Source organism: Marmota monax, unplaced genomic scaffold (assembly GCF_021218885.2).
Source record: "Marmota monax isolate L192 unplaced genomic scaffold, Marmota_monax_Labrador192_F-V1.1 WCK01_AAM20220418_F8-fsc00107, whole genome shotgun sequence".
Lineage (NCBI taxonomy): Eukaryota > Metazoa > Chordata > Mammalia > Rodentia > Sciuridae > Marmota > Marmota monax.
Window position 1 is genome coordinate 5,365,449 of NW_026693761.1, and position 25,713 is coordinate 5,391,161.

General features: G+C 37.9%; 1 protein-coding gene and 1 pseudogene across 2 annotated transcripts in view; both read right to left on the reverse strand.

Annotated features, from left to right (window-relative positions):
- The window catches only part of Amph (amphiphysin), a 215,199-nt gene that overhangs the window by 109,651 nt on the left and 79,835 nt on the right, over positions 1–25,713 (reverse strand). For both annotated transcript variants that reach the window (XM_058584457.1, XM_046460616.2), the window contains exon 2: positions 8,703–8,783. In XM_058584457.1, the coding sequence (XP_058440440.1) occupies positions 8,703–8,783 (81 nt within the window). The remainder of the gene's footprint in view (positions 1–8,702; positions 8,784–25,713) is intronic.
- The window catches only part of LOC124103973 (dehydrogenase/reductase SDR family member 7B-like), a 93,898-nt pseudogene continuing 79,245 nt past the window's right edge, over positions 11,061–25,713 (reverse strand).

The following is a 25,713-nucleotide window of genomic DNA, read 5'->3' on the forward strand; positions in this document are numbered from 1 at the left end:
TATCTAGAGTTCATTTATTCCTCTCATGCTCCCCTCCCTATCCCACAATAAGTCAGTCACCTTATATCAGAGAAAACATTCAGTATTTGTTTTCTGGAATTGGCTAACTCCATTTAGCATTATCCTCTCCAACTTCATCCATTTACCTGCAAATGCCATGATTTTTATTCTCTTTTATTGCTGAGTAATCTTCCATTGTATATATATGTCACATTTTAAAAATCCATTCATCTACTGAAGGACATCTAGGTTGGCTACACAGTTTAGTTATTGTGAATTATGCTGCTATAAACACTGATGTGACTGTGTCCCTGTAGTATGCTATTTTTAAGACCTTTGGGTATAGACCGAGGAGAAGAATAGCTGGGTCAAATGGTGGTTCCATTCCCAGATTTCCAAGGAGTCTCCATACTGCTTTCCATACTGGCTGCACCAATTTGCAGTCCCACCAGCAATGTATGAGTGTGCCTTTTTCCCCACATCCTCACCAACACTTATTGTTGTTTGTCTTCATAACAGCTGCCATTCTGATTGGAGTAAGATGATATCTTACCATAGTTTTGATTTGCATTTCTCTAATTGCTGGAGATGATGAACATTTTTTCATATATTTGTTGATTGATTGTATATCCTCTTCTGAGAAGTTTCTGTGCATGTCCTTGGCCCATTTATTGATTGGGTTATTTGGTTTTTTGGTGCTTAGCTTTTTGAGTTCTTTTTATACCCTAGAGATTAGTGCTCTATCTGATGTGTGTGTGTGGGGGGGGGTAAAGATTTGCTCCCAAAATGTAGGCTCTCTATTCACCTCACAGATTGTTTCTTTTACTGAGAAGAAAGTTTTTAGTTTGAGTCCATCCCATTTATTGATTCTTGGTTTTAGTTCTTGTGCTATAGGAGTCTTATTAAGGAAGTTGGGGCCTAATCCCACATGATGGAGATTAGGGCCTACTTTTTCTTCTGATAGATGCAGAGTCTCTGGTTTAATTCCTAGGTCCTTGATCCACTTTCAGTTGCGTTTTGTGCATGGTGAGAGATAGGGGTTTAATTTTGTTTTGTTGCATATGGATTTCCCAGCACAATTTGTTGAATAGGCTATCTTTTCTCCAATACATGTTTTTGGTGCCTTTGTCTAATATGAGATAATTGTAATTTTGTGGGTTAGTCTCTGTGTCCTCTATTCTATACCATTGGTCTACCAGTCTGTTTTGGTGTCAGTACTGTGCTGTTTGGTTACTATTGCTCTGTAGTATAGTTTAAGGTCTAGTATAGTGATGCCACCTGCTTCCCTCTTCCTGCTAAGGACTGCTTTGGCTATTCTGGGTCTCTTATTTTTCCAGATGAATTTCATGATTGCTTTTTCTATTTCTATGAGAAATGCCATTGGGAAATTGATTGGAATTGATTAATAAACAAATATTCTTAATGGAATAATAATGTATGGGCACTACCACAGACAAGAAGTCAGATTTTCCTGTGTCAAAATAAATATGTGGACTCAGACATAATTTTATCAATTGCAAAATTTATTGCTGGAGAGATTTTTGGAGAAGTACAGATTTGGTAGAACATGTATCAGTTCTTACTTTAATATACTTCATTAAAGGAAAAGAAATTCTATCACCCACCCTATTGCACGCTGCTCTCTTTGTCCATAGACTACTCATTATTTGTGGTATATTTCACATGAGGCCATAGCTTTCCATAGAAAGATTTCCTTACACATTCTTTGCTAAAATGTCACCAGAATACTGTTCCCTGGTTTTCCATGTCCATCAACAACCTTCATGGGTCTCCCTCCTGCATCCAAACATTTTCCTTTCCCTTCCTTTAACACCTTTCCCATTACATAAAGAACATAAAGGTAAACCTTATCTAATTAATACTCATAGTTTTCTGTTGAGTATACCTACCAACAGGCAATAAACTGAACATGAGGGCCACTTCACCCATTATACACTTAACAGCATACTGTTTATTGAATGTGATGGCTGCTGGTAAGTAGCATTGTAAATATTTTGATCACTGTGATTTTAAAGAGCCCTGTTATATCTGTATAAACATTATTTAAACTTATTATTTTTTTCACCCTCCTCAGCCCTGAACAAATTATATTTCTTTTCTCAAATATATGACCTGGAACAATGTCCGTTTTAGTTAAAAGTACTGAAAATAGACAATAGAAAGATGCTCTATAATAACAAACCTGTAATTTGTACCAGAGCTGCTCTGGCAGGAATGAACCCTCTTCCCAGTGCTGAGAATACTACTGATTTCCGTCAGTGGCCACTGTAGAACAGGGATAATTGGAGTCCAAGCTGTGAAATTAACTGCTATACTTCTAATAAGAATTTCCCGATAAAGCAGAGGGGAAACTAGTTACAAAAGATCTGCTTGGGATCTCTAGGATCACTGCACAAGGTAAAGACAATACAAACCTCAGATGAGATCTCATACTTCAAAAACACAAGAAAAATGTTTAATCCTTCAAGGGCAAATGCAAACACACCATACATCTTTAACTGATAGCTGTCATGCCAGCAAAGTCTAAAAGGCAGATTGCCCCCTAAGTCCACCAACTATATTAACTACCTACTACCTTTATTTTAAGACATTAATAATGCTTATCAATTGTTATAAGTATATATGTAATAATGCTCATATGTTTCATATAGAACAGCCCCTGGATCAATTTCATCCCACAGACATGGATTTTTTTTATAATCCTCATTATAAAATTGAATTAGGTAACAATATTTAATAACGATATTTCCACTGACACAGAACCAGATTTATTGGAAGTAGGGGGAAAGCTCTCTGAGGCACAGAAGTGAGGGCAGACCAGTAAGCAAAGGGGACTGTCAGCTGGGGCACTGAGTGAATGTGGATTCTTGGCCAGCAGTCCTCAGGAGTGGAGGGAGGAGACAGCACAGTGGATATGAGTCAGTCACAGCTAGAAGCAGGGGAAACTCTCCACTGGAGTAACACAGCAGATGGGGAGATGGCTCACATGGTCAGAAGACTGGTTACATAAACTGGCAAATACACCATTAAATACATATATCAAAAGCAATGGAAACCAACTTTCTTACTCTGAAAGAAGGAGATGTGAATATAGGAAGGGGGTCAATTAAAATAAAGCAGGAGATACTGAATGGCAACTTGAGGTGTCATGGTTTCAGACAGAATTAGGAAGTGTTCCCTCCTCTTTCCCAAAATAGTATGTGTAAAATTGGTATTAATTTTTAAATGTGAGCATTTTCCAGTGAAACCATTTAAGTCTGGAGAACTCTTTTTCAGGTTTTAGATTACAAATCATTTATAGGACTATTACAGGACTATTCAGATTGTCTATTTCATCTTTCAAGCTTTGTTACTTGGTGGTTGTAGAGCTATTGGTCTTTTGTGGTTGTAAAGAGTGTAAAGTACAAGTTGATGGTATTATTTCATTATTAACCTTTAAATGGCTGAGGATCTAAAGTGATACCTTTGTTTTACTTCTAATACTGGTAATTTGTATCCTTTAGTTATTGTCACTCTTGCCTACAAGTTTCTCTATTTTTGTTGTTGTTTTTGTTGCATTTTTCTCTCTCATTTTCCTGTTTTTAGAGCTATTGATTTTTGCCCTTATATTTTTATTTCCTTCATTTTTCCTGTTTGGTTAAGTTTATTTTGCACTTCTTTTTATGTTTCTTGAGGCCGAGACCACATAATTGGTATAAGACCTTCCCTGTTTCTGATGCACATATTTAATGCAACCAAATTTTCCTCTGTTCTGGCTTTAACTGCTTGTAAAAAATATGTTTTCATTTTCAAGGCCATATATTTGGTGCACTTACCTAGTTCCCCAAATAAACAGGATCCTACTTCTAGATTTCTAATATTTTCTATATTCTCCCCCTATTAAACCATAGGATGTAGAAAGAGTCTCATTAAACCCAGTGAGGTGTCATTGGGTCATCATTCGAATTGACAAGGCATCCAGCTTCCAGCATGACAAGCAGGGGAGGAAGAGAACTCTGATACTGTACCCCAAATCACACCTATTAAAGATCAGATGCTCTTAGTGGATTTGATCTATATATATTGTGAATAATCCACAGCATGACCACCAACCAAATCCTTATGCATATTTTGTCTTAAAGGTACTAAAAATAGATGTCAAACATAGAATTTTCAAGTACCAATCAGGAAAAAACTTGAAAAATTTGTATGAGTTAGTGCAATGAATGCACTGAGTCCTTGGTGTATTTTCCCAGGACCAGTATCATGGGCATCACGTGAGAACTTGTCAGACACACAGATTCTCAGGGCTCACCCCAGACCTACTGAATTAGGAACTCTGGGAGAGGAGCAGGAATGTGTCCTGCACCAGATGTGCTTTCCGGATGATTCTGAGCCAATTCCAGTCTGATAAACACTGCTCTGGTGGACACAAAATCCAATCTCTGAGCTTGAAACTTAGAACCCAAGTTTAGTAACCTGACAGGAAGATCTGCAGGCTGAGTGAGGTTCTTCATGCTGTCATTTAAAATTAGACCATTATTCAAAACAGACCTGATGGAGCCACATAAAAGGTGAATGTATCAACCTATTCGCATCCTGGTTATCTGTCATTTTTAAAAAGTGTTTGAAGGCATTTGCTAAGTATTTGCAAATTGCAAACGTATGCACAGAATACGTATAATTTACCATAAATTTAAAAAACTATCATAAGTTAATGTACTATGGTAGTATACTATTTATTTACATGCTCTTAAAAATCTTTTATTCTGAAGGTTTTAAAAATTTTAATCATAAATATATGGTTCTAAATAACTCTCATAAAACTCTTTCCAAAAATAACACAGTATGCATCTCTTTGATCCCCGATATAAAAATATACTCTAGGAATGCACTCAAAATTATAATTATTGCTGTTAGTCAATTTTAGAAACGATTTGTTAAACTTCCATGAAAAGCACTGGGTCCTATGAAGATAAGAAAATGAAAACAACAAGACAAGCTGCCTGTCCCAGGAGGATCAACTCAAGAGTAAGGAGAAGATCTGACCCAGCCTTCAATCACTGTAGCAGCCTAATAACTTTAGTCACTGGTTCTGAATTCTCACAGGTTGAGAGGATGCCAAGGTCACAACATTTCCTAGTTTGTATAGGTTGAGCATTCCTATTCCAAACATCCAAAATCTGAAATGCTCTGAAATCTGAAACTTTTTGAGTAATGATATAATACTCAAAAAATTTTTAAATTTAGGTGCATTTTGGATTTTGGATTAAATTTTCAGATTAATGATGCTCAAATGGTAATGTATAATTAATACCACAAAATACAAAAATCTCTGAAAGATGGTCCCAAACATTTTGGATAAGGAACACTCAACTTGTAAGAAACCAAAGTCAGGCCATTGCTTAGGAGGGGGCACAGAGAGAAACAGCAGGACAATACTAATCTACTGTTTCAAAAATGAAATGGAAAGCTACTGATACAGGAAAAGGAGAATCAAGTCCTGATCTTAGGCCCAGTCTGAATTAGGGTGCTCACATCCACACCGACTATGATGCGATCCAATATTTGGTTATCTGAGCCCAGGCAGTCCATGATGTATTTTGTTATTGTAATTAGCACACCTGCCCAAACCGTGGCATCTTCCTGGGCAAGTTCATTGACAGGAAGGAAAGAGAAGCCAACAGCCTTCCTTCCCTTGTAAAACCTTTTCCCTGCTCACTAACAGATCATTGGCAGGCAGCAAGATGCACTGACAGTAGCTGGTGTTCACACAAATCAAATTTGCTACTTATCAGCAGCTCTGATAAGAGGTAAAATGGAATAAAAATGCCTCTGGGGAGGAAGCACTAAAATCAGATTTGTTTTCTTCCTTGTGGATTTTTATAATCCATGCTTTCCATAGCTCTCATCATGGAAAATTTTGAATTCTTTATAGAGGAGTTCACTCTGCTTTCCTTTGTTAAACACTCCCTTTCCCCCTGCCTCACTCTCCTAATTAATTGTTTACAATAATGTAAGATATTTTTCATGCAAAAATATCTTCCAAGTGAACCAAAGGGGGCCATGAGTCTTCTTGAGAAATAACACTTTTCACGTTTCCAGTTTATTTCCTTCACTCTTATAAAATAGAATTGCTTGTTTAAATTTCCCCAAATTTTTAATTTTTACCCAGGTTTTAAAATCTGCTAAAATTCTTGAGAGAACTAAGGTATAGCTTCCAAGAGTGATTTTATGCAATTTGCCCCATAACATTTGAAAAATGTATATAGTGATAGGAATAGATGGTAGAATGGCCCTATAAAGCCACCCATGCTGCTTTCCTGGTGGCACAGATCATTTAACCAATATAACTGATGGTTTAATCAATCTAACTTTTCTCTAGTACTTTAGACAAAAACAATCCTTATCTGGTTCAGTCAGGAAAGTCAAAAAATAGCAATAAAAATCCATTAAAATCAGAAAATTCAAACTGCTTCCTAGACATGAATGTATTACTGAACTGATATTTCCCAAATTAGCCTTCTGGGATGTCAACTGTCTCAAAATGTCATTAAAATGACAAAGAAAAAAAATGCTAGGGCAAAGAACTAATTAACTCCATAGGGATACATCAGACCTGAAGTCTAGGTTTCAAACAGTAGATTATCAATAGTTAAGCAGGGAAAACTATAAACAGAGTCACTTCTTCAATATAAACCCAATCTTTTAAAGCAGACATTTGGGATTGCCCTGCAAAGCAATGGGGTATTAATTGACAGGTTTTCCTGCAGTCCAAGACAAAGATCTGTATGAGTGATACCGGGTGAGAGTTCACCAGAAGAGGGCAGAAATTGATGCACAGATGGTTCTCCTTGGGAAGACTAGGAGACAACTAATTCTATGGGCCTACATCTAACATACCTCTAAGAATTCTCTTTTCCACCTCCATCAGTCCATAGGTGTCTATAATATTCAGTAATTTGGATGTGATCAATTGTTCCTGTTCCTCTTTTTTTACAACTTTCCCCCTTTCTTTTCTAATTTTTAGATAGAATAATATCCCTACTCTGTTGAGTACTTACCTGCTGAGACATTCAGAAATGTGTTCTAGCAGATCTACATGGTCTACATGGTCCTACTGATCTACATGATCCTACACATGCTGGATTTTATAACACCTCTCAGTGAGGAAAAGAAATAGCATGTGTCCAGTGAGAAAAACAACAGAAACACTGATACATATAGGGAAGAAAGGAACCTCTAAGATCAGGGATTTTTATGCAGGAACAAAGGAGGCAAAATAAAAATTGATGATTTTTCCATTACTGTTGTCATCCAACGGCCATAATTTTCTTTGTGAACACTGGTAACTCCAATAATAGCAGGAAATTAGTCCATGTTCTTACATTGGCCCTCTGTCCCCATTTTCCAGAATCTATGGGCCCTGCCTTCTTCCTACCCTACTTCTAGTATGAAACCTAAACCCCAGAAAGTTTCAAACATCAATCCAGATCAAACATCCCTCTAAAAAGTGATATATTAGCCAATTCTCAATTGACCAAGTATTGTCAATCAAAACAGGTCATTTGAAAAGTAGTTTGTAGTTTTCCATATACGTTAAACACACACCTGTCCATAAAAGGAGCAAACATCACACACACACACACACACACACACACACAAACACACACACACACACACACAGTCTGAACCTTTGTTTTTCATTATCACCTCATCTAAGGAATCTTCTTAGACATTTTTCTTAGTTATACACCCCATGAAATTTTAATAACATAGATGTACTATGTATTTATGTATCTAATGTATGCTTATCTATTTTAAGCATTAAAAGAGTGAGACCTTTCTTGGACCCACCAAGAACCAAGTTCCATCCATTGTGAGAAGTGTAGTCCCTCACAATAATGCATGATGTTGAAGCATGCAACAATTGAAATCATTTTTCCAGAAATATTTACTGCCTCTCTAATATTGGGTGGAATAGAAATGATCAAAACAACATCTTTCCTTTAGATCAGTCACTTGGGACGGAAGAGGTCCAGGACAGCAAAATCTTTGTCTCCTGGTGTTCCAAGTCCCAAAACTCCCTTTCTGCAGTGCTTGCTCCCTTGTCTTCTACAAAAGAGTCTCCACAATGAACAAGTTAATTCCAACCCCATTGTTCTTTCTCTATTTCAATTTTTTTTTAAATTTTAAATTGTATTAGTCCATCTTCCGCTATCAATAAAACAAGACAACAGACTTGATGAGTTATAAAGAAGTTTATTTTGGCTCATGGTTCTGAAGGCACGTGGTTGAGGGCCGACATCTGGAGATGGCCTCTTTGCTGACAGTCCTGAGGCAGAGCAAAGCTTCACATGGCAAGAGACAGGGAATATGTGTGTGTGTGTGTGTGTGTGTGTGTGTGTCTGTCTGTCTGTCTGTCTGTCTTCTGGTCTCTGTCTCTTCTTTTTATAAAGGCCCTATGATGCAGACTTGGGACTCCACCCTGATGACCTTATCTAATCCTAATCACCTCCCAGAGATTCCCCCCTAACACTATAGTAGGGCTGTTTCCACCCCCTAAACACCTCACTATGGAAATTAAATCTCAACACATGAACCTTGGTGAGCCCTAAGTCCTATCCAAACCATAGCATGTGCTAACATACATACACTGTTAAAACCATCTCCCACTCCAGAAATGAGATTAACGGACTCACCTCTTGCCGTTTGAAGTTCTGGACATATTCTTCAAACTGTTCGTCTTTTGTCTCATCAGCTTTCCCCAGTTTCTGGAGGACCTATTGTGAATAAAGCAAAATGTTTTGGTACAGTTGTATTTTCAGAGGAAGCTGTGTTTTCAGTGAACAGGCTGAAAAAAGCTGCTGCCTTGCTGTAAGGAGTCTGAGGAGAATCCTCCCTCAACACTGTTAGTTTTCCTGTTCTGAAAGCATTTGGCTTGGTGACTTTGTAGTTGAACAGACATGGATTTTAATCACAGATCCACCACTCACAAGCTGTGTGATTTTGTACAATGGTCATGCTACATTGCATTTTTTTAAATTATATATCTGTTTCCTCCAGGAGGCTGCGCATGACTTAAAGAGAGAAGCAATGCCTTTCTTGTTTATTGGCCCAAAGCATCTGACACAAAGCTTAATACATAATATGTATTCAATTATTTGTTAATCAACGAAGCAGAGCTGTTTGACTGAAGTATTCTTCTATTTCCTAGGGATGGTATGAAGCTCTCCCCAGGTATATTCTGATGCTCCCCTCAATTCAATAAATACTCAGTCATGGGACACACAGGCCCCATGCTAAACACTGGTCATCGAGAAATACAAAGACAAATAAGAAAGGCCCTAGCACTGGCCCTAAAAAAAATGTGTATGTAGTGGAATAGACAAGGCACATCCATAAATAAGAGATTAAAGATGATGTATTAATAGCCATATGAACAGTTGCATAGTGTTATTAGCAATCCATAGTCCTTGGAGTTGATGTCTTTAGGGAATGCTTTCTAGAAGTTATTTACATTGTGCTGAGAAATTTGACAGAGCTCTTTCCAGCCAAGGAAGTGGCCCAAGGGAAAATCACAGCAAAAAACATTACATATCATGAGCCTGGGCATGAATAGTCCTGCTTGCCTAAAGCACAGTACAGGGTACCAGGAAAAGCAGAAAGTCTCTTGAGGACAGAGCAGAAGGATCCAGACCATCATGATTGGGTTCACTGTTCAATCCTGAATATTCCCTCATCTTGTACCCAAAATATCAACTAACTCAAGAAAATAAAACTGTAACCATTGCCCCCATGGCATTAACTTTTAATGACAAAAAAATAAATTTAAAAATAAATAAATGAGCATTAAAATATATAATGATATAAACCACATCCTTGACTAGGTTTTGCAACAGATTATGCTACTATTTCCCAAAATTGAACCCAGAGCCTTATGCGAACTGAGAAATATTGAAGTGGCCTTTTAAAGAAAGGACAGAATGAGAATGTCATCTAAAACTCAGAAAAGTCATCTAAAACTCAGGAAGTCATCTAAAACAGTGATCTCTGGTGGTTCTTCAGGGCTATGCTTACACGTAGTTTGCACTTTCAATTGGCTTCCACTGGACCATGCTGTTTCACAACTCCACAAGGATGGAAGTTGACTTGAAGAATTTGATCCAGCAGAAAGGCAAATATTTCTATCCAGGGGATAAGATTCCAAAGGTGATGGTTTATGTCATTGACTAGTTTTGTATCTAACCTGGCAATCATATTCTAAAATTCCTTTATTAAATAGCCTGTAAGTAGCTCCTCAGTATGCTTTGAACAAGTTTAAACATCTTACTGGAGACCGCATTAATTAATGAACTGAATAAAATCTTCAATCTAGTTTATATTTTTTTTTCATATGCTAGTAGATTTTTATTTCAACTTGGGGAAGTCTACATTGGACCTGCCATTTCAACTTCACTCTCATTAATAGGAAAAAGTTCTCCCTAAATGAAGTGACTCATTCAAGAACTTCAACTGTGAACTTTTAATAAATCAAAGGTGGATCCTGGCCTTCTTTCTGGCTATAATACCTCCACCTGGAAGCCAGCTGCTGCTTCAACTCTATGCTCACCAGGCCAGTCTCTTTTCCTAGAGGATGTCTAGGGCCATGCAAGGGTCTCCCTCTGCTTGCTGCCTCTTTAGGAAATTCATCTGCTTTGAATTGTGCCTGGCATCCTCCAAGGCTGTAGTTAGAGTCAGCTGGAACACAGGGAATACCTTTTGGTGCTAAAGCCAAGATCACTTGGGATGTGCCAAATAACCCATCACATACTAGCCCACCTTTTTCTATGTTGAATGGGCTATCACAGGATCCTGGAAAGGGATATGAATAATGATTTCCTAAAAATATAACCTTCTCTCCCAAGTGCTGGAGGTTTGTCTCTGCCAAAGCAAATGGGTTAAGTGGTCTTGGATACATCAACCACGAGAACAACTGGGTCAAGCAATGTTACGACATCTGATTCCAAGGCAGACATTTTCTAGGGGTCATCAAGGCTGGAATTCAAAGAATCCAGGGTTCTTATAATCACTGAGGTTTATGACTCTTACTGTTCCTATCATTTATTTCATATTTTTAGAGTTGAAACACATCTCCATATTTATTCCTTAAGTGCTTATTCCTCACCCCTAGCTCATTGCCTGTTTGGTTCTTATTCTCCTTCTGCAGGGGCTGCACCATGGACCTGAAGGAGAAATGTTTCTTCAGTCTTTTCCACCTGGAGGGCAAATTGTCACTAAAGTCTCAAGCACAGCTGTCCCTTGTAGAGCAGTCAAGCCTGGGGAGGTGTTGCTTCTCATCCTAACTCAAACTGGTTGGAGCTGCTAGCTCTGGGCCAGGATTAGGAATTCTTAGATTTTCTCTCCTTTTTGGTCCTGGAGGCCATGATGCTGAAAAAGAGCCCAGGAGCCAGAGTTTGAAGATAAATGGCCAAGAAAAGCAGAAAGTCAGCCAGGATCACATCTTTCTTCTTCTTCCCCACAGCAGCAACAACATCTTTGGCCACCTCTACAGGGCTTCCATCCCTGGGCTGTGTTCTTGTTAATAGCTCCATATCTGGACCCATCAGTGGTAATGGCATTTGCAGAGAGGTTGGTATAGATGTAGCCAAGGCTGATTACAGTCACCTGAATCTCATCCTGTTCCATCTCAGCATGCAGACAGTCAAAGAAGGCCTGGGTTGCATGCTTGGAGGCTCCATATGCTGATTGAAAAGAAATGCTGATTTTGCCCTAATGGTGATGATGTGGCCTTGCCTCCTCTTGATCTTGGAGGGCAGGAGTGCTTTTGTTAGAGCAATAGGGCCAAAGTAATTTGTCTCCATGACTCTCTTCAACATCCACTGTGGTGTCTGTAATGGTAGCTGATCCCAGCATTGTTGATGAGTATGTCTACATAGCCAAAGCACTGCAGGATCTTAGCTGCCACAGCCACAATAGTCCCAGTGTCTGTAGGGTCGAAGGTCACTGCGTAAGGCTTGTGCACCTGCCCCTGGGAGGTAATAAAAGCAGTGAGCTCTCTAGTGAGTTCTTTGGGGGCCTCTACATTCTGGCCACAGAGCACCAGCTTAGCTCCATGGAAGGCTCTGGCACACTCTGGTTGCTGGAGAGCCTACAGTCTTTCGATTTTATGCTCTGGCCTTGGAAGGGACATCAACTCAGAGATCTACTTTATATTAATTTAGTCTTTAACTTTTAAAAGAAATGATCCTTTAAAAACAAATTCAAGGGGCTGGGATCATGGCTCAGTGGTAGAGTGCTTGCCTCACACGTGTGAGGCACTGGGTTCAATTCTCAGCATAAATAAATGAATAAAATAAAGGTCCATCAACAACCACAAAAAAAAAGATTAAAAAAACAGGTTCAACTTAGAAGTGTTACATGAAAAACTTTAAGAGGCAAAAGTTTAAAGCCTATAATAGGTTACAATTAAATAAACAAAATGGTGATTTGTTGGGTAATAAAAATTGAAGTAGAATTTCAGGGTCTCTCCATACCAGCTTTAGCTCTCATTTTCTGCCTTGTTGGTGAGCACCTTGGACAATGAGACCTCAGCAACCTAGAGGCCTCACTGAGGTCAGGCATGCAGGCCACTGCTCAGAGCACCTTACCTTAAGAGGAGTCCTCAGTTTGATTTTTGGCCCCTCCCCCACCTCCAGCTAAGGAGCTGCCCCCTTAGGAGCCTGGACTTTGGCCACTATCTCCTTTTTGTTTAGTGAAGCAGCACCATTCTTGTCCTTTTTTTTTTTTTTTTTTTTTTTTTTAGTAACAGGGATTGAACTCAGGGGCACTTAACCTCTGAGCCACATCCCCAGTCTCACTGAGTTGCTTAGGGCCTTGCTAAGTTGCTGAGGTTGGCTTTGAACTTGTGATCCTCCTGCCTCAGCCTCCTGAGCCAATGGGATTACAGGTGCTCACCACTGCATCCGGCTCAATTTTTTAAATTTGTTTTTAGATATAGATGACAGTAGAGTTTACACTGGCATATTCCACATACATTAAATATAACTTATTCTACTTAGGATTCCATTCTTGATGTCGTACATGCTATGGAGTTCCACTGGTGGTGTATTTATATTTGAACATAGGAAACTTATGACTAATTTATTGAACTTGTACTATTATTTTGTTACTATTATTGTGACAAAGATAAGCAAAGAAAAATTTCATAGTCCACACTTGCAAGAGAAATAAAAATCAATGACTAGGGATTCTTGGCCTCCAATAAACCTCCCTATTTTCATTCTAAGAATAATAACTCTAAAAAAGGAGAATCTGGCTTTATTGTCCCATTGTTCTATCTGCCTTTTTAAAAAAATGCTTTATTTTAACCTATGTCTACCAAACCACCTTCTACCATCCCCCCACACACATACTCCCCCACACAAAACTAAAGGTAATAGGATAAAGGCACCTAGCATTTATCACATAGTTTTTACCCCTAGTTCTCAAAGTCCACTAATTCATACATGTTAGAATACTCAAGATGGTGTAAGTCACTGAGAAGCAGCAATTCCTCATCTGACAGCAGCAGTTCAAGGCCAAGGAAGATTGCAAACCTCTTCTGAGCAAGAAGTAGCAATCAAAATCTCAGTTCTACAAATTCATAGAGAGTGAATGGGTGCTGCTATCTCAGGGAGTGGGAGCACAAAGCTACAGATGTTTACTGAAATGCAGAAGATGATTTACACACTCTTTGGTCCTCAAAAACTTTCTATATGGTACCTATTTTATCCATGTGACAGCAGAGGAAATAGGTTCACCCGGTTGGTTAGTGATCTATTAGAGACCCCCAGGAAATTTCCCGTTCTGAGTTCTGATGCCTCTGTCACCACTATGAATAGACTTTACCCTCTTATGGGAAGCACACAGATAGACACATCATAAACATATTCTCATCTTCTCATTAAAGGACTTGAAGCCCACTGTACCCTGAGAAAAGCAGAGCTTACAGGCTGCATAACTACAATAGTGGAAGGACCATTCACAGATCCCAACTTAAAGTCCTCCATTTAGATTTCAAATCGTGGTCCCTCACTTTTCATGTTTCTAAAAATTTACAGTATAAATAAAATAGCCAAACAACCACAAACACTGATCTTAGGTGTAAAGAGAGATAAAAGAATAATAACTAGATGATGTCATTGGCCCACATTTTCTCCTCTAAGGAAAATAATAAGGTATACAGAACTCTAGAGTTAAAGCATACTGCAAATTTTTGTTGTTGTTGTTCCTTTTAGATACACATGACAGTATGTTTTGACATATATTTACAAACATGGAGTATATCTTATTCTAATTAGGATCCCAGCCTTGTGGTTGTACATGGTGTGGAGATTCACTGTGGTGTATTCATATATGTACACAGAAAAGTTACGTTTGATCCATTCCACAGTCTTCCCTATTCCTATCCTCCTCTATTCCCGTTATTCCCCTTGGTCTAAGCACACTGCATCTTGATGCCAGTTGCCTTTGACAGCAGAAGCCACAGAGGAGATGGGAAAGTCATGGGACAGAGGGAAGAGGGGACCTGGCCTTTACTAGGAACCTTTTAAATGCCAGTAGTTACATCACCAAATTTCATTTCAGCTGATTCTCACAACAGCTTGTCATCCCTAAGTTAGAGTTGAAGGAACTCAGACTCAGAGGAGGGACAACCTGCTCAAAACCATTCACTTTGCTATTATCAAAATCCATATTTGATCACATTCTTCCACCCATTCCCCATATCGTCCTCTGCACAGAGAGCAAATCCTCCTAACACAATCCTGAAATATCCTGGCTCATATGTTTTTCCCACCTAGATTCGAGTTATAATGTTATTAATAAGCCTAAGTATGAATTTATTTAACCAGTGTCCATATAGACCAGTCTAAAAAGCACACTATTTTAGAAAAAGAATTACGCTAATATGTAGAAAATGGTGGTTTTACTCTATTCTAAAAATAATTGTTCATAAAATATACTATTTCTTTTTTCCCAATCAATAATAAATGAAGATATGGTTTAAAATAAAATACTATAGACTTACACATACATTAAAAAGTAGTCAGAATTACTCAATTTCATTGCACAAACCAATATCATATATAGATAACAGGAGAGGTATCTTATTCTTCAGTGCAAATTTATTTTACAAAAGCTAGAGGGATCTACTAATATAAATATAAAAAGGGAATATAATCATTGTACCAAATAATAATCTCCTGTTACTTGTATAAGAGTCCCTTTAAAAGATGGAAAAAAATACACTGCATTTTTAAAAGAATTGGGCATTGCCACTAGGAAAGAATTGAGAGGCATAAGAAAAATAAAATTATATATATATATATATATATATATATATATATACAGATATATAATATATACATATATGTGTTAATGCAAGACTATATTATAGGTTAAAAAGTTAATACTGATTATTTCTGCATAGTAAGATGATGATAAAGCTGATGATAATTTTCTTCTTTGTAATATTCTGTACTTTACACACTTTATTCAATGGTTATATGTTGCTAAGGTGTTAAGAAAAAAATCATAAAGATAAACAGGAGTTTTTAAACACTATATCTTGTATATAAAATAATTATTTATTAGATTCTAGTATAAGCAAAGGAGTTGGTTAATAACTGATTAAACAACTCTCCTCAAAACATATTGATGAGTGAATCAATGTCAATTGAAAGTAAGACTTCCAGAAGCAGCCATCAGGGGCTCACATTCAATTTAGCAGCTCATGTATGAGGTAAAGGTATCAATAGTATCTATTTTCTAATATTGGGTATAACTACCAGGGATATGTATGGAAATGCTGAGCTATAATGCCCAGCATATAGTTAACGCTCAATGAAATGTACCTATTATTTTTATAGATATTATTATCTAACCTTATTGAATAATTTCCTCTATTGTGAAAGCTTATGTAGACAGAAAAATGGGGAAGAATACTGAAAAAGTTATATGATAAGAATCAAGATCCACAAACAATCTTATCTAACAAGATGAAATTCAACAGGGAGAAAACGTAAGACAAAAATAAAATTGCATAAGTACCAAATTTATATATTTGACTTTCAACTAAAATGCAATGGGATGGATATTAGAAATGCAAGATTTCTGCCCTTAAGTAGGAACAAGGAATGACTTTAGCAGATAGTCAATATGATTCAACAAAGTGATGTTGCTGCCAAGGCATCTAATATAATCTTGGGCTGCACTATTAAAGCTTAATAGCTGCCAGGGAAACAGTCCAGTAAGCTCTCTGAGGTGGACACATTGGTAAACACATAAATTCACAGGCCATATGGAGCCAAGTAAAAGAGAACCCCACAATGCAAAGAGAGTTGACGTCATGTGGTAAGAGGAATATTTAATATAATTTGGTATCTTATAGGGAGAAGAAAAGATCCAGGAGTACAGATAGATCCAGACATTTGAAGGACCATCATAATCAAGAAGGATCAGACTTTTTCTGCCCAAAACCAAGATCAAGAACTAGCATCAGCAAGTAAAAGCTACATAAATTAATTAATTAATTAATTAATTTAGTTTATAATAAAATTGTCATCATTTTCTAGAAACTTAACAGTTGTTGACGGAGGTAATGAATTTACTTCCCTAGAAGTTATCTGAGGCTAACCAATAGTTAGGGTGCTAGAGAAGAAATTTATTCATCACATAGGTGATGGACCACATCATACTTCAAATGCATTCTTTTTCATGGCAGGGAGGGTTACCAGGGATTGAGTTCTCAGGGGCGCTTGACCATTGAGCCACATCCCAAGACCTATTTTGTATTTTATTTAGAAACAGGGTCTCACTGAGTTGCCTAGCACCTATTTCAAATGCATTGTAATCCCAGAACTTCATTTATCATATTAGACATTTTCCCTAGAGATGAAGACAAATCACAATGAGTAGCAGGCAGGGAAGAAAGCCTTTTCATACTTACAAAAGACTGTGGGCCAGACATTGTGCAAAAGATTCCAGAAAAAGGTAAGATGCATTATCTAGGGCTACAATAGTGTGATGGTGTTGAGCACAGGGTGTGAGATGTGCAGCTGGAGTAGAGGAGGTTGGAGCAACAGGCAGAGGGCAGACTACAGAAACCTTAGCCGAAAGACTATGGACTCTAGCTGTCTTGTATAGACCATGGAGAGTCAATGAAATATTTCCCTAGAGGAAGTCCCACCATTAGATCTGTGCTCCTTGGTAAAGATGCCAAGGACGAATTAGAATAGAACAAGAGTGAAATAATGAGGTCAGTTAAAGAGTTACTTAAATAACCCAGGCAATAAACAACAGAGCATGAGCTAAGGAACAAATAAGACAAATATTTAAGAAATAAGATATAGTACTTCATAGCTTATGAGAGAAAATGATAAAGGTCAGAAAAGAGCCAAGGTGACCTCAGATTCTTGCTGAGGTCATTGGTGGTTCCTTCAAACAAAACAGACATCATTTTATACATCAAAGTTTCATATACCACTGTGGCATCCAGGTAGAGATATGGCAAACAGCTTAAAAGACCAAGGTTCTGAGAAAATATTCTCAGCTATAGATATTCTTGGAAATCTCCAGAATAGAGTGGTAGTAAAGCTACTGGAGTGTATGAGAATATCCGCAGGAAATAGGGTGTGAAGAAAGAAGTGGACCAAAGAGTCCAAGAGAAACGTTATTTGAAAATGGGCAGAACGAGAGAATCCTTGAGAGGAGATTAGAGAGCAAGAAATATGTTGGAACCAGGGGTAAATTCACAGAAACCAAAGAAGGAGACAATTTCAATGGCTACAGAGAAGTCATGCAAGATAAAGGCCAACAAAACTAAAAGTGTCTGTTGAATTTAGGAACCAGGAAGATGCTGGTAACTGTGCTAAGAGCTATTTAATAGGATGGTAAAGTAAGAAAACAGACCACAATAGACTAACTAGGAGGTGAGAAATCAGAGACAGCAAGTACTCTGCAGAATTTAAGGGCATTTCAGAGTCCATGGAGAACTTCCCGAACTGGGTAAAGCTCAACCCCATTTCTAGGGAAGGAGGAACCAACCACAGAAAGGAAGAGACAAGAGCTATAAGATACAGGATTGCACAATAAGAAAAAGCTCAAAAGGAGATGACAGTGCCGGGTGGGAGGTATGTCAGGGATAGAAGGGTTTGTCTTGCTTAGAAAAAGGTACAACTACTTCTCAGAACTGCAAGGAAGAATGAATGGGAAGGCAGAGAAGTTCACCTGTATAGAGGAAGGAATCTGAAGGAAGGAATACAAAGTAGATCCATCTTCCTTATGAGGTTAAAAAAATAATAATCCACCAAGAAACCAGGGGTATCAGGTCATACAGCAAAGATCCCAGGGAGATGGGAATGGTTCATATTTAGAACTGACAAAGGTCAGGACCAGAAACACACAACAAGGCTTCTGAACAGAACTGAAGGCCCAGCAGAGGCAGAAATAAGGGACAGTACAGATGCTCACATTTGAAGAGTTTTATGATTTTTCAATATGGGTGATAATATACATCTGCTATATACCTTAAGACATCAAAGACACTGAAACTTAGAATTAAGATCATTAAAAACCTATCTTTTGCCTTGTTTAAGGTCACTAATATTTTGACAGTGTGTCGAAGGCTTAGATGACCTCTCCCATTCCTCCATTGGCTATGTTGAAAACACCAACTCAGCCTGAATAGGAGGATGGCTATAAATTCTCATATCCAATATGCAGATTTTCACATTATAATACATCTTCCCCCTACAAGATAAAGCAAGAGCATTCTATGACTCCTGTCTTTTGGTTTAGGACTTGGATCTTTTATTTCAAAGATAATTCTCATCTGCATTGACACCTCCCTATTGTGGAACAATAAGATTTTTGTTGTTTCTTTTGAGGCTACTATTTGTATATGCCAAACAATATACTAAGATGAATATGCTTCTCAAACTGTACTCGCTTTCAATAACATTCTGAAATATTCTCCTAGGACTGTGCACTCATCCATCTTCTCATCCTCACTCCAGGCTCAGAAGTCCCAGTCTTAATAGACATCATGACACAGGCAAATAAAAAAATAAATAGGAAGGAAAAGCAAGAAGATAGCAACTTGGAATATTTTATCTTAAGCCCTTTTTTAGTGTCTCCTAAAGCAGTTAGTTTCTTGGCTTCAATTGCAAAGGACTGTCCCAATAATATGGATCTCACATTCTTTTCTATAGCAATTGCTCCTATATAAAGTGCCCCCCCAAAGTCACTAAAACCTTGGAATTCTTTTATTTGGGCAGTTTTCCCATCCTGTATGGCTAAAATTTTAATCAAGTTTTAATTCTCCTAAATCAATGAGAATCAAATTTTGACTGTCTTAAGTACTGAGAGAATAAATGCCTTCTCCTAACATTTTGTACTAGTAATGGAATAATGTTCTGGCAGCTTTTTAAAAAGTAGTTCCATTGTAAGTCAGAGGGAAAATTCATCATCTTCCATTGCACATGGAAACACCTTCTGTTAAAAGAAAAGATCAAAGCAAAGTCAAGCTACTGTGAAGTGTGACCCCAAGCAAGAAAACCAGTACTATGATCAGATATGGGGAAGTTGATATGGGCACAGGATGCAGATTACAGAGAAGTTCAAGATGAAGGCCATGAGGAGCTTCAAAGGCAAACTTTTATGCATGACTTGATACTGTGCCAAGAACGATGGTTAAAAGAACTTGGCAGGAGGGGCCCCTGGGATTCCTTTAATAGACTGGTGCAATGAGACAAAGACGAAGACTAGACAAGCATCCAACTCTGGGTGACTCATGCTTCTCTAAGACTCTAAAAGTTAAGAAGGGAATCATACAATTTAACTAGTCTTCTCTGAACAGGGAGGCATTCCTTTCTTCACAGTTTCTGTCTTATAAAAAAAAGGAAGAGAACATATCATCATGTTTACATTACCCACTGAATCCAGTAAACTATGTAGGATGGCCCAGCTACCTTCTGGACAGGACATGGAGGCCCTCCATCCTGCCCACAGCCGAATGACTCACTCATTTCTTTGTCCACAAGTTCAACTATTCACCTGCTCGTCCAGAGAGCATTTATCTAGTGCTTGCTCTGACAATCCCAGGTCCCATAACCTAGAACTGGAGGAAAAACCATTAGAGGAAGTCGCTGCAGTGTAGCTACTTGTCCTAACACATCCTACTGGGCAAGTACCACACTGTTTCTCAAACTTCAGGGTACAGGTTGTTTGACCCCTTTCTGGGTGGATTGTATGACTTAAAGAAATGACTTTAAATTGCCCTAACTAAAGAGAAATAAGATGAATCACTAGAAAGTCATCTTTTCATGTGGTCCATGAACTTTCGAGGTCTTTACATTATCCTCTGGCTTATCTTTTGGGGGATAGATATTTAAACCACTTTTGCATCCACTCCGTATTCTGTCAGATTTCAATACTATATTAGCCATCCTGGCATCAAAGCCTCTCAGGTTGATATGAGTCTTACTACTAATTCTGGGGAATAATTTTTAGAGGGTGAGCAAGAATAGATAAAGCAGGGAATGTCCTGTTGCTGCTGAGTAGCTTTTAGACTATAAAAATGTTTTTTCTGTCTCCTTTCAGCAGTTTCTAGACTGTAAAAATCAGAGCACAATTATACAAAAAAGAGAATCTGCATGTTTCAAAAATGGTAGACTCAACCTAAGTAAGACAAGTGCAAGTGAGAATTAGAAAGTTATGCAGGAAAGTATGCAGGCTCTAAAGAAGACAGAGATTAAGTGAGAAGGTCCTTTATTGTCACTGTAGTGACAGTAAATACCAGCCAGTGCTGCTTTCCAAGCACATATCTCCCTGATAAGGTTACATGTTCCAAAATTCTGCTCTTCCATCCTTCCTACTCCCTTAAAGTGAAGGACATCAGGTCCTCTGACTTAAAAAAAAAAAGGAGAAAGGGTGGACATCTTGGTATAAATGAAAAGACAGCATGATATTGATCTAGCAAAGATGAAGGGATTATGAGCCCTGGCTTCTGAGGCCCTCTTCTATCTAGGTTGGGTCACCATATCTCAGAACTACTTTTCTATGAAACCTGATACCTCCAGTATCCAAGCCAGTGTACAGCAGGTAGATCAAAATTCAGTGGAAGTTGCTATAGCATGTGGGTCATTCCTTGAAGTTCTAGGAAGAACCATGTCTTCCTTTGCAAATGGCTCCCCTTCAAGGACACAGTGCTATCTTGTGTCAAGATTACATAGGATAGGATAATATAAGGATCCTCCAGCCTTATTAGATTATTTAAATTAACCCACTTGCTTCTTAGCTAGGGCAAGAGATTCCTCCACCAATCACTGGAGCAATTTTTGAGAGAAAACTCATGACTGCCGAAACATCATCAAACTACTTTGTACAGAAGTTTCTCTAAACATATATGGCCATTGTCTTAGTCAGCTATTTCACTGCTGTGACTAAAAGATCTGACCAGAATAATTTTAAAGGAGTAAAAACTTATTTGAGGGCTCATGTTTCAGAGGTCTTAGTCCATAGAAAGTTGGCTTCATTTCTTAGGGCTCAAGGTGAGACTGAATATCATGGCAGTAGAGTGCAGCAGAGGGAAGCAGCTCACATGGTGATCAGAAAAAGCAGAGTGAGCTCCACTCTCCAGATACAAAGTTATACCCCACGCCCCCAATGAACCAATTTCTCCAGAAACACACCACCTGCCTCTAGTTCCCACTCAGTTAATCCCATCAAGGATCAGTTCGCTGATTAGTTTAAAAATATAATGCTATCCTTTCTCCTCCAAACCTTCTTGCGTTGTCTCACACATGTGAGCTTTTGACTGACACCACATCTAAACTACAACAGGCATGGAAGCCAGGGGGGTTCTACTTCCAGCAATTCACCATGAAGCAGCCCCATTCCTGGTAGCTTTATACAGATTCTTCAGGACAGTTTTATGATGATTGTTACTCACTATACCAAGAGAAGATGAATCAGCAATTTGAAAACAGACCTGCAGCACAAATATCAATGTTGGTTCAGATAGGACCTAAGTCCACAAACCCTCTCCAGGCTACCCATTGGAAGCTACAGTTTGCCTAAGGCAAAAGAGGTCTTCATGCTAATGAATAGGAAATTGAAGAAAAGGAGAGTCGTCGGGGAATAGAGAATGTTCTTGGTTTTCTTATTCTTGGGAAAATGTCTTACTATAACTCCATTGATATCTAACTTATTAACTATTACCTATGAAAATTTAAAATGTTTCAAGCACAGTTCTAAATACCTTATATTTTAAAAAATATTTAATGCTAAATTTTATGATTTAGGTTACTATGGTTATCCTCCTTTGATGGACAAGGCCACTGAGGGAAGGTGAGTATAGTGGAGCTATGTGAAAATTACAGGGATTAAGTAATTGACCACCACCATGCACAAGTGTATAACTGAGCCCAGATTTAAAGCAAAAACTCTGAAGCCAGCCAGAGTCAGTATCTAACCGCTAGGCTATGAATTCCTAAAGATTGAAGCAAGGAAGGGAACACAGTCTGGCATCTAGACTGTTCACTCAACAACTGAGTGTTTCTCCTCTACTTAGTATTTCACCCTAAGTAATCATATCAGATTGTCAGGAATACTAATAGAGCTACAGCTTGACCCATACTCTTGTCAAATTAAATCCATATAACATTATTTCCATCCAAAATAGGTTACTACCCTCACTTATGGAAACCTTCCAAAGAGCCTTCAACTAGCAAAAGGCCAAGGACATTACCTTCTTGTAGAAATCTTATAGAACAGGTCACCATGGATGACTCACTGGAACAGCAAGAAATAGTCTGGAAAGAAGCTAAACATCCTCACTTGATTCCAGAGACATCAAGACAAGTTCATTCCATTAGTACAGGTGGTAAATTCCCAGGGAGTTCAACACAGAGCTCAGGCTTGCCACCACATCTCCCAACCTGGGAATTAATATTGTCAAAATGGCTGTACTACCAAAAGTGTTTTACCGATTTAATGCAATTCTTACTAAAATCCCAATGACATTATTTGTAGAACTAGAAAAGGCAGTCATGAAATTCATTTGGAAAAGTAAGAGATCCAGAATAGCCAAAGCAATTCTTAGCAAGAAGAGTGAAGCAGGAGGCATCACAATACCAGATATTAAAGTATACTACAGAGCAATAGTAACAAAAACAGCACGGTATTGGCATCAATTTAGACATGTAGGGGCTGGGGTCATAGCTCAGTGGTAGGATGTTTGCCTGGCATGTGTGAAGCACAGGGCTTGATTCTCAGCACCACATATAAATAAATAAAGATCCATTGACAACTAAAAAAACAATAAAAAACAATAGACATGTAGACCAATGGTACAGAATAGAAAACACAGACACAAACACACATAAATACAGTTATCTCATACTAGACAAAGGTGCCAAAAACATACTTTAGAGAAAAGATAGCCCATTTAACAAATGGTACTGGGAAAACTGGAAATCTATATGTACCAAAATGCAATTACACCTCTCTCTCTCACCCTGCACAAAAATCAACTCAAAATGGATCAAAGTCCTAGGCACTAGAACAAAGACCTTGTACCTCACAGAAGAAAAAGTAAACCCAAGTTTTCGTCATGTCTGATTAGGACCTGACTTTCTTAACAAGACTCCTAAAGAGCAAAATCAAGAATCAATAAATGAGATGGATTCAAAAAAAAAAAAAAAAAAAAAAAAAAAAAAAAAAATTCTTCTCAGCAAAGGAAACAATCAATAATGTAAATAGAGAGCCTACAGAATGGAAGCAAATTTTTACCACACACACATCGGATACAGCACTAATCTCCAGGATATATAAAGAACTCAAAAATCTTAATGCCAAAAAATAATAAATAATCCAATCAATAAATGGGCTAAGGAGATGAACAAACAGTTCTTAGAAGATATACAATCGATCAACAAATATATGAAAAAAGTACAACTTCTCTAGTAATTAGAGAAATGCAAAACTAAGATTTCATCTCATTCCAGTCAGAATAGCAATTATTGAGAATACAATAAGGACAATAAGTGTTGGCAAGGATGTGGGGGAAAAGGCATACATTGCCAGTGGGACTGCAAATTGGTGCATCCAATCTGGAAAGAAGTATAGAGATGCCTCAGAAAACTTGGAATGGAACCACCATTTGACCCAGCGATCCCACTCCTTGGTCTATACACTAAGGACTTAAAATCAACATACTAGAGTGACACAGCCACATTAATGTTTATAAACAGCTCAATTCACAATAGCTGAACTATGAAACCAACCTAGATGTCCTTCAGTAAATGAATGGATAAAGAAACTGTGGTATATATACAGAATAGAATATTACTCAGCCTTAAAGAAGAATGAAATTATGGTATTTGCAGGTAAATGGATAGAGTTGGAGAATATCATGCTAATTGAAATAAACCAAACTCAAATAACCAAAGGCTGAAGATCTTCTCTGATAAGCGGATGCTGGTCCATAATGGGGGGAGGGGCAGTGAAGGCACTTTGGATTGGGCAGAGGTAAGTGAGAGGAGGGAAATGGTATGGGAGTGGGAAGGATAGTGAAATGGGATAATATTATTACCCTATATACATGTATGATTACACTACTGGTGTGACTTTGTACAATGTACCCCCAGAAGAATGAGAAGTTGTGCTCCATTTGTGTATAATGTGTCAAAATGCATTTTACTCTCATGTATAAGTAATTAGAAGAAATTAAAAAAATAAAAAGTCATATATTTAAGAGAGGAATTAAGACTTCAAAAGAGAAATAATTCTTGATTGATTTATCCCAAGTGTAAGCTTTGATTTTGGAGAAGTTTTTAAAGAAAACCAGAAGTTTTAAAAGCTCCAAAATGACAAATATTCCCTACAGGAAGAAAAGAAGTATCATTAAACCAAATGCTATAGTGACAAACAAGACACTGGTTTTGAACATTGAAGATTCACATTCCAGAACTGCCCCTCAGAGTCAGCTGGACAAGGTTTTTATATTTATCCAACAATTTCCTCATGTATAAATAGTAATATGAATATTCACAGTGTGGGTCTGAAGATCAAATGATAAAATATGTGTAAAAGTTTTATTTGAATGCCTAGCAGTAAGTGCTCAAAAATGTTAGTTATTAAAATTATTGATATCCTAAAATAATGCTAAGGAATCTTTAAGTACTTGAAAATAGAGGCTGTAGATGACTCCTCGAGCACCCATCTATTCTGAGATTCTGTGATCACACAGCTGCTAACTAGAGGTATTCTCCCTTTAACGAAGACAGACCTATGGGAACAATCACAATAATATGAACTTTCCTGAATTGAGACCTGCAGAGTGAGTAACTCAAAGACTGGCTACGTTTTCCTTGAGGGGGGAAAAAAAAAACAGACCATAGCCTTCCTCTAGACAAGGCTCTGCATCTAGGATCCATGGTGAGATACCAAAGAATGGCCCGAAAGGAGATGGCTAATTCAATATGGGTGTGCCTTTAATGAGGAAAGGGTCGCTGCTCTCAGTCTGGTGAAGAAACACTGCTCTGATGACATCATGGGTTCTGTGGAAAGAAAATAATTCCGAAAATCAAACTAATTGGTCCTCACTAGATCAGTTTGGAGATCTGTACAACTTTGGCAAAATTTTTAACTTCACTGAGCTTCAGGTTC